Genomic DNA, 10,652 nt, shown 5'->3' with positions numbered 1-10,652 from the left:
TGTCTGACCTAGTCCCCCATTTCCTCTCCCCAGGTGAGAGATCAACAGGACAATAATGGGAGAAGGTAAGCGACTGGCACTCCGTCCCGCTCACTCCCCTCCCTCACCTACCGCCTGGATAGAGGGAGGTAGAGAAATTGAGGGGTTTGGATTTGTTGTAAGATCATCCATTTAGACACGGAACGGGCCACCAAGAAAGCCAAGCCCTGCCACACACTGTTCAGTCCCAAATGACACCGGTGTTGGGTTGAGGAACTAAAAACTTGTTTTAACTGGAGGGGATTCAAAATGGACGTCAGCAAGGAGGACAGGAGAAGATTTGCAAAGAGAAGCGAAGACAATAATTTGAGAAAGCTTTTCACAATGAGTGTGTTTCAGATACACAAATTCTGCACAGATGATCAGGACCTGTATTCAGAGTAGGAGTGCTGATCTAGGATCAGTTCCCCGCTGTCCATTCATTTTAATCTGAGGCAGATTAAATCTATGAGACGCTTTATGAATACGGGCCCTGATTTTACAATGGCTGGTCTGGAGAAGTGTCTCAGGCACCACGTCCATAAGAGAGTGTTTGTATAATCTGTGCAGAATGTGTCTAGAACACACCCATTGGCATTATGTTGTGGTCTAATAAAGGCTGATGCATTTAGTTGTATTGTCATTGTGGTGTTGTATGTGTAAGGGACAACACAGCTGTGCAACAGTAAGGGACAACACAGCTGTGCAAGACTTTGTTAAAAAAATATTGAAGCTGAAATACAACTTCATCAGACATAAAAATGCTTAATTGTGGTAAATGTAGTTGATAATCGTAGTTGTATCAGTGCATCTCTAAACCCTTCTGGAGTACAGTATAGGTGGACCATGTTTATTTATTTGGCAGCAATCGGAAAACATAGTAACAAAGTAGTAGATATACTACACTGCTCAAAATAAAGGGAACACTAAAATAACACATCCTAGATCTGAATGAATGAAATATTCTTATTAAATACTTTTTTCTTTACATAGTTGAATGTGCTGACAACAAAATCACACAAATTATCAATGGAGTCAAACTCAAAATTAAAGTGGAAAACCACACTACAGGCTGATCCAACTTTGATGTAATGTCCTTAAATCAAGTCAAAATGAGGCTCAGTAGTGTGTGTGGCCTCCACGTGCCTGTATGACCTCCCTATAACGCCTGGGCATGCTCCTGATGAGGTGGCGGATTGTCTCCTGAGGGATCTCCTTCCAGACCTGGACTAAAGCATCTGCCAACTCCTGGACAGTCTGTGGTGCAACGTGGCGTTGGTGGATGGAGCAAGACATGATGTCCCAGATGTGCTCAATTGGATTCAGGTCTGGGGTACGGGCGGGCCAGTCCATAGCATTAATGCCTTCCTCTTGCAGGAACTGCTGACACATTCCAGCCACATGAGGTCTAGCATTGTCTTGCATTAGGAGGAACCCAGGGCCAAACGCACCAGCATATGGTCTCACAAGGGGTCTGAGGATCTCATCTCGGTACCTAATGGCAGTCAGGCTACCTCTGGCGAGCACATGGAGGACTGTGCGGCCCCCCAAAGAAATGCCACCCCACACCATGACTGACCCACCCCCAAACCGGTCATGCTGGAGGATGTTGCAGGCAGCAGAACGTTCTCCACGGCGTCTCCAGACTGTCATGTCTGTCACGTGCTCAGTGTGAACCTGCTTTCATCTGTGAAGAGCACAGGGCGCCAGTGGCAAATTGGCCAATCTTGGTGTTCTCTGGCAAATGCCAAACATCCTGCACGGTGTTGGGCTGTAAGCACAACCCCCACCTGTGGACGTCGGGCCCTCATACCACCCTCATGGAGTCTGTTTCTGACCGTTTGAGCAGACACATGCACATTTGTGGCCTGCTGGAGGACATTTTGCAGGGCTCTAGCAGTGCTCTTCCTGCTCCTCCTTGCACAAGGGCGGAGGTAGCGGTCCTGCTGTTGGGTTGTTGCCAGTACATCTCCTGATGTACTGGCCTGTCTCCTGGTAGCGCCTCCATGCTCTGGAAACTACGCTGACAGACACAGCAAACCTTCTTGCCACAGCTCGCATTGATGTTCCATCCTGGATGAGCTGCACTACTTGAGCCACTTGTGTGGGTTGTAGACTTAGTCTCATGCTACCACTAGAGTGAAAGCATTCAAAAGTGACCAAAACATCAGCCAGGAAGCATAGGAACTGAGAAGTGGTCTGTGGTCACCACCTGCATAACCACTCCTTTATTGGGGGTGTCTTGCTAATTTCCTATCATTTCCACCTGTTGTCTATTCCATTTGCACAACAGCATGTGAAATTTGTCAATCAGTGTTGCTTCCTAAGTGGACAGTTTGATTTCACAGAAGTGTGATTGACTTGGAGTTACATTGTTGTTTAAGTGTTCCCTTTATTTTGAGCAGTGTATATCTACTACAACAATATATACAATAACGCCACATCAATCTATTTGCACAAAAATAACAATGTTGGTTTCTCCATGTGATCTGTCACACTCTTTTCCCTCATCATTCCCTTTTCTGTTGTTTTCCCCACATTGTTTACCAGTCTGCCTCGCTGTTCTGTGAACCTTCATCTTCTCTCCATCTCCTTCCATTCAAATCCAATTTGATTTGTCGCATACTTCATAAACAACAGGTGTAGACACAGTGAAATGCTTACTTCATAAACAACAGGTGTAGACACAGTGAAATGCTTACTTCATAAACAACAGGTGTAGACACAGTGAAATGCTTACTTCATAAACAACAGGTGTAGGTAGACACAGTGAAATGCTTACTTCATAAACAACAGGTGTAGGTAGACACAGTGAAATGCTTACTTCATAAACAACAGGTGTAGGTAGACACAGTGAAATGCTTACAGGTCCACCCCAACAGTGTAAAGGATAAAACATAATAAAACATAATAGAAAAATAGTAACACAGGGAATAAATACACAATGAGTAACGATAAAGTAGCTATATACACAGTATGTGATGAGTGCAAGTGTGTGTTTTGACAGTATGCGTGTGTATGTATGTATGTGACATCACTCGCTTGAAGTAGTTGTTCCCCTTGGTAACGATGCTTCGTGAGTGACTGGTTGATGTGTGCAGGCGGTTGGGGCGAGGAGAAGGACGGAGGCTATATACATGATCCATTGAAGTTGTTTCATTATGCATCAACAAGTTGTTAGTCACTTTATAACATTATAACCACTGAACAATGTAACAACTTACTACATTAACAGACAAACTGGTCAAGGGCTTGATGATTAGTTGACCAGTAGAATGTGAGGGGTATTCTTACCAAGCAGGTTTGAGTTAGCGAGGTAACTTTGGTCAACTCTGAGTTCAACTCGGCATAAATGGTCATACAAAAGTGGCTCACTTTTCAGCCAGGTGCATTTCTATAGCAACGAATCCATCAGAACTAACCGGATCAGGGTCAGGCTAACTCCATTCATTTCCCCCCCAAAGGAATGGCTGAACGAAACTGAACATTTCTACTATTTCTACTTTTTTGGACTAGAAGTTGGCGAGCTCTATGAATGCGCCACGAGTTGTGGAACAATGAAATCAGATTCAGATCCCCTTTATTTGACGTAGACGACTGAGGTGTGTTCAGTTTGCTTGAACGTTTGCTACATTACTGAACAGTTTTTACTGAATGACACATTTCCCCCAAAACGTTATTGAACAGACTTTGAGGTACGTTTGCTCCTGTTTGGTGTTGTGTAATTTTTTTTAAATATGAAAATATATCACATTACACGTTTAGTAATGACAGAATGCAATGTAAACTTCACGGACAGAAACACTTGTATGTTTTATCGATAGGAGTGGGAAAAAAGCTTGTGGTTGTGAATTGTTAAGCTTACCAAAGCACACCATAGTAGGCATTAACGATAAGTACTCAAATAAAGATGTTTTTCACACCATAGCCTGCAGGAGTTGCACTCATTGTTGTCAGGTAGGTTTTACAGTCAGTGTTAGGAGAAGAGGGCTGTGGTTCCTATCAGGGGGGTTGCTGGGTATTTGATTGGTAATATGGGTAGATGTTTAGGGTGAAGATCTGATTATAGATCATTTACACTGGGAGAGAATGTGTTTTCTTTCTTCACTCTATGTGGACGTCAATGAACAGTTCCCATTCTCTCATACAGCCTCTCAATCGCAGCCTGGTTTGACCCTAGTCGACCTGGATCCGTAACTTTGTTACTGTGATAAACCAGGAGTGTTGAGTGGAATTACTCAAGTCGTTGCTTTGAAACTGCAGCTTGTTGGTACAGGCAGGCATGCGCTCACCCAACAACACTAGTAACAAACTGTGTTGCTCTACTCAAGTAGGATGACTAGTGTAACACAGGGAATAACCACAGCACCACCAAGTGGCTCAACTGGTAACTGCAGTATTTCACATCACTACAGTTACGTTCCTACTAAAGCCATTCCTATCCCTGCCTCAGCCCTGTCCTTCCTCCTACTTTCTCCTGCTGTAGCTGTGGTTTCTACTAAACTGCCCCTAGTCTATTAGAGGTGTTTATCTTAGAAAGGGGGGATGTTATGAATGTTGTCCACAGGTGCACACAAACATGACACAGGACTGGAGTACCTGGGTTTGTCCAGGTGGGGGCAGGAGTGGTCAAGACTGCACAGAGGAGGGCCCGGAGAACAAGAAAGATGAAGAGGGCTACCTTTCCAAAATCAAGAACATCTTTAGCTGATAGTCACGTCTCAGTTAGGACCCCTTTACATTAGATTTGTAATGCATTTGTCTCATTTTAACATGAGCAATCATATACATTCATAACACACATACACTCTATCATATCATTCCTCCAAGCAGCGGTGTGGCTGTTCTATTGTAGATAATATGTATAACTAAATATACTGTACCTGTTCCTAATTATTCTCCTTAGGCCTATTCCATAGAACCAGCCTCACACCTGTCTCCCACCGCTCCCATTAACCCTGACCAAAATAGTCACTTTGTGAAGAGTTTGTCTGACCCCTATTTTTAATTTTCTCTCCCCAGATAAGAGATCAACAGGACAATAATGGGAGAAGGAAAGCTACTGGTGCTCCGAACTGATGTCCACTAGAGACAACAACAATGAATTGCTGGGTCTCGGGAGGATATGTCTATTAAAGTAGTCAACAGTTCCGTATGTGGTCCCATATTCGTAGCAAAGATCAAGCTTGTTCCTCTGAGATCTTGTTGGATGCATTTGCAGTTTGTTTCGGTTGTGTTATGGGCTTTGTTTTATCAAATAGGAACTAAGTGAGTTAATAAGATGTTTCTGCACACGCCATGAAGAAAAATAAATAGAATAATGTTTAGTGAGAAGGTTACAGAGACTACAATAAAACATGCTAACCTCTCACCATTACCAATAACAGCCCAATATATTATTCACCATTCAGTTCCTATTCGGCAAAACACAACAAAAAAAACAGCAAATGTCTCCAAGTTTGTCAAGTTTATCAAAAGCTTGATTACTACAGAGCTCCAGTATCTAACATTGTACCATGTACGTAGGCCTACTACTTCCTTGTGGATTGGACTGTTGCTTAGGCCTCTCCCAAGTACAGTCTACTACTCTGATCTGTTCTAGGTAAGACCGTTCTAAGTGGAGAAGGACAGACTGAAAAGGAAAGCCTGCCTGTAGCAGAAGGGGTCTCCATAGTGATTGAGACAGTTGCTATGTGACCGCGTTACATTGTTTGATGTTTTTCTGTGCCGACACCTGATCCAGGGCTGTAGAGATTCTGGTCCAGAGGTTTCCAATAGACTGGACTTTAGTGCCATTGGTCTTCATGAGACAGACCACATGTCTTATGCCAGATCATAAGGACCAAGAGGGTGAAAGTGAAAAGTGTTGAGTGAGCTGGCTTATAAACCCACTGCTTTTACATTCGGGTGTCGTGTCCCAAAACACATTTTAAAAGTATATAACCTTCATTTAAACACATATTCGGTCTTTGTAACAATTATTTTATTGAATTTACCCTTACTAAAAGTCAGTGCTGTCGGTAGGTCTACACCTAAAAGTCAATGCTGTCGGTGGGTCTACACCTAAAAGTCAATGCTGTCGGTGGGTCTACACCTAAAAGTCAATGCTGTCGGTGGGTCTACACCTAAAAGTCAATGCTGTCGGTGGGTCTACACCTAAAAGTCAATGCTGTCGGTAGGTCTACACCTAAAAGTCAATGCTGTCGGTGGGTCTACACCTAAAAGTCAATGCTGTCGGTGGGTCTACACCTAAAAGTCAATGCTGTCGGTAGATCTACACCTAAAAGTCAATGCTGTCGGTGGGTCTACACCTAAAAGTCAATGCTGTCGGTGGGTCTACACCTAAAAGTCAGTGCTGTCGGTGGGTCTACACCTAAAAGTCAATGGAGCTGGGTCTACAATCCAACCAAGTCACTGGCAGCTGACTTATCGCTAGCACACAAAAGTCAGTGCTGTCGGTACGTCTACACACTTCCCTCAAATGTCCAGTGATTACTAGATCAGGTGGTCTTTAACAGGCCTGTTTTTGTCAATGCTTTGTCTGGTAGGTCATTACTGCTTACGTTCCAATCCATCAGTCCATCTCCTTCTCTCCCAGGCCTCATCTCCAACCTCAGCCCAGGGATGAAGTCTACCCCTACAAGCCCAGGGCCCCCTCACCACCACGGTGCTGTGTGGCTCCAAACAGTCTAAAGCAGGCATAAGCCACCTAAACAAACAGGGCTCAACTCTGCCCCACACTCCAATCACAGGCCTGAGACTACACCCACAGCACAGAATCAAGAACCATACTGGTCTCAAGTAGATGCTGCTGCATAAAGCACAGAGAGATCCCTGTGAAGAACCATGACTGGTCTCAATAATGCTGAGACTAGATACAGCACAGAGAGTCACTGGCCTCAAGTCATTGATGCTGAGACTACATACCCACAGCACAGACCCTGTGAAGAAGCATTAAGACTGGCCTCAAGTCATTGATGCTGAGACAGATACCTACAGCACAGAGAGATCCTGTGAAGAACCGTTAAGACTGGCCTCACATTGACTGAGACTACACACCCACACACAGAGAGATCCCTGTGACACCATTAAGACTGGTCTCACACATGCTGAGACTAGATACCCACAGCACAGAGAGATCCCTGTGAAGACACATCAAGTCATAGTGACTGAGACCATACCCACAGCACAGAGAGATCCACACCGTTACTGGTCCCATAGTGACAGACTAGATGGCCCCTGTGAAGAACCATTTAAGTCATAGATCAGCCCACAGCACAGAGATCCCTGTGAAGAACATTTAAGACAGGCCTGTTTCTTGGTTCCCACAGCACAGAGATATCCCTGTGAAGAACCGTTAAGACTGATTATAGTGATGCTGAGACTACATACCCACAGCACAGAGAGATCCCTGTGAAGAACCAGCATAAGACTGGCCTCAAGTCATGACTGTTAACCAGCCTGGCCTTAATGGTCTCAAGTCATATGATGCTGAGACTTACCCACAGCACAGAGAGATCCCTGTGAAGAACCGTTCCTCGACTCATCTGAGACTAGTCCCACAGCACAGAGAGATCCCTGTCCTTCTGGCCTCCCAGGATGCTGAGACTCTCATACCTCAGAGAGATCCCTGTGGAACTGAAGACTGGCCTCGAGTCATGGTGATGCTGAGACTACCCTGTGAGCACAAGAGATCCCAGAAGGCCCCCTAAGACTGGCCTCACATAGTGATGCTGAGACTACATACCCACAGCACAGAGAGATCCCTGTGAAGAACCGTTAAGACTGGTCTCAAGTCATAGTGATGCTGAGACTACATAACAGCACAGAGAGATCCCTGTGAAGAACCGTTAAGACTGGCCTCCATAGTGATGCTGAGACAAACAGCACAGAGAGATCCCTAAGAACCCTGGCCTCAAGTCATAGTGATGCTGAGACTACATACCCACAGCACAGAGAGATCCCTGTGAAGAACCAATGGCAGTCATGGCCTGAGACTACATACCCACAGCACAGAGAGATCCCTGTGAAGAACCGTTAAGACTGGCCTCAAGTCATAGTGATGCTGAGACTACATACCCACAGCACAGAGAGATCCCTGTGAAGAACCATTAAGACTGGTCTCAAGTCATAGTGATGCTGAGACTAGATACCCACAGCACAGAGAGATCCCTGTGAAGAACCGTTAAGACTGGCCTCAAGTCATAGTGATGCTGAGACTAGATACCCACAGCACAGAGAGATCCCTGTGAAGAACCATTAAGACTGGCCTCAAGTCATAGTGATGCTGAGACTACATACCCACAGCACAGAGAGATCCCTGTGAAGAAGCATTAAGACTGGTCTCAAGTCATAGTGACGCTGAGACTAGATACCCACAGCACAGAGAGATCCCTGTGAAGAACCATTAAGACTGGCCTCAAGTCATAGTGATGCTGAGACTACATACCCACAGCACAGAGAGATCCCTGTGAAGAACCATTAAGACTGGCCTCAAGTCATAGTGATGCTGAGACTACATACCCACAGCACAGAGAGATCCCTGTGAAGAACCATTAAGACTGGCCTCAAGTCATAGTGATGCTGAGACTACATACCCACAGCACAGAGAGATCCCTGTGAAGAACCGTTAAGACTGGTCTCAAGTCATAATGATGCTGAGACTACATACCCACAGCACAGAGAGATCCCTGTGAAGAACCATTAAGACTGGCCTCAAGTCATAATGATGCTGAGACTACATACCCACAGCACAGAGATCCCTGTGAAGAACCTTTAAGACTGGCCTCGAGTCATAGTGATGCTGAATCTAATACTTACACACACACACACACACACGCAGTTGAGTAAATGGAGTGTGGTTTCAAAATATTGTTTGTTTGATACAATCCATATATTCCATTCCAGCCATTACAATGAGCTGTACTCCTATAGCTCCTGCCAACAGCCTCCTCTGACTGACACACACAAGTTACCCCACACACACAGTTTTTTACTTAAGGAAGCAGCAGCTGTCCAAGCATAAAGACAGACAGCAGACAGCACAGTTCATTGTCAGGTTGAGTTCCTAATGAATCTTGGCCTCTTGCTTTAATGAAAGGTCATCCACTACTCTTCTCTCCCAGCTCTCCTCTCAGCTCCCTTTGTGTTGTACTGAGAGGGACTGTGCAGTTATTGGGTGGTCACTGTCTGAGTTGTGTACTGTACAGGCAATAAGAAGGCCCCCTATTAAAGGACTCAGGACCCCCAAGCTGCCTACATCCTTTTCCCAGTCGTCCCCGGCAACCAGCTGTCAATTAGACATGATTGGCAGCCAGGAAGCTCTTGTGTTTGTGTAGTCGGTTTCTATACACCTTTCTGGACGTATAAAGGGTTCCAGAATGACTTTGAGTTAACTAGTTTGTCAGTAATTGCCCCCCACTCTGTTTTTCTTTTACATTTCTGTTAACAGTTTTGATTTGATGTTTTGTAAAGCTGAATCCCTGTCTGTCTTGGCATGGTCTATATGGCCTGACCTCACTCTCTAAATATGCGTGTGTGTGTGTGTGTGTGTGTGTGTGTGTGTGTGTGTGTGTGTGTGTGTGTGTGTGTGTGTGTGTGTGTGTGTGTGTGTGTGTGTGTGTGTGTGTGTGTGTGTGTGTGTGTGTGTGTGAGGGGAATCTAAAATTGTCTGAATTGAACACACATGTCAACCGCCGTGCTTATTTACCTTAATAAGGCGGATCTGTGCGATGAAGAGATTGGAGGTTATTACCTCAAATTACACAGGAGGGAAGGAGAGGGGAAGAGAGAGGGACTAGAAGAGAGAGGGATGGATAGAGGGAAGAGAATTGGGAAGCGAGGGAAAAAGAGAGGGGCAGAGGGATGGATAGCTGGAAAGAGGGAGGAAGAGAGAGGGAAGAAAAGAGGGATGATAGATGGAAAGAGAGAGGGGTGATAGATGGAAAGAGAGAGGGGAGGCCTGGTGGGATCAAGTCTATTATTAAATATAATCTCTTTATTTCCTTCTCCCTCTCCTCAAACCCAGGGAGTATTAATGTCTCCTTATAATCATGAGATTTTACTGACTGATTTTACTGACTGACCCACATGCACACCCACTCCCACAGGTTTATAGAATATGGAAAAATCGGCCTCCCGGGTGGCGCAGTGGTCTAAGGCACTGCACCACCAGAGACTCTGGGTCTGTCGTTGCCGGCCGCGACCGGGAAGTCCATGTGGCGACGCACAATTGTCCTAGTAGCGTCATCCGGGTTAGGGAGGGTTTGGCCGGTAGGGATATCCTTGTCTCATCGCACACTAGCGACTCCTGTGGCGGGCCGGGCGCAGTGCACGCTGACACGGTGTTTCCTCCGACACATTGGTGCGGCTGGCTTCCGGGTTGGATGTGCGCTGTGTTAAGAAGCAGTGCGGCTTGGTTGGGTTGTGTATCGGAGGACGCATGACTTTCAACCTTCGTCTCTCCCGAGCCCGTACGGGAGATGTAGCGATGAGACAAGACAGTAACGACTAACAATTGGATACCACGGAATTGGGGAGATAAAGGGGGTAAAATAAAGAAATACATAAATAATAAATAAATACAAATAAAAAGATGATGGAAAAATGGACACGAGCCCACATAAACATTAGAG

At 45.3% G+C, this 10,652-nt stretch overlaps 1 protein-coding gene across 3 annotated transcripts in view; it reads left to right on the top strand.

Moving 5' to 3' along the window:
- Positions 1-5,255, top strand: part of dnaja3b (DnaJ heat shock protein family (Hsp40) member A3b) — a 31,921-nt gene extending 26,666 nt beyond the window's left edge. For 2 of the 3 annotated variants that reach the window (XM_052527941.1, XM_052527939.1), the window contains one exon: positions 34-649. In XM_052527941.1, coding sequence (XP_052383901.1) covers positions 34-56 — 23 coding nt within the window. In that variant the 3' untranslated portion in view covers positions 57-649. Of the gene's footprint in view, positions 1-33; positions 650-5,040 lie in introns of those variants that run through there. The other variant, XM_052527940.1, reaches the window with a different exon arrangement.
- The last annotated feature ends 5,397 nt before the right edge of the window (positions 5,256-10,652 follow it).

The sequence above is a fragment of the Oncorhynchus keta genome, chromosome 10 (assembly GCF_023373465.1).
Source record: "Oncorhynchus keta strain PuntledgeMale-10-30-2019 chromosome 10, Oket_V2, whole genome shotgun sequence".
Classification (NCBI taxonomy): Eukaryota; Metazoa; Chordata; class Actinopteri; order Salmoniformes; family Salmonidae; genus Oncorhynchus; species Oncorhynchus keta.
This window is presented reverse-complemented; position numbering and strand designations above follow the sequence as displayed.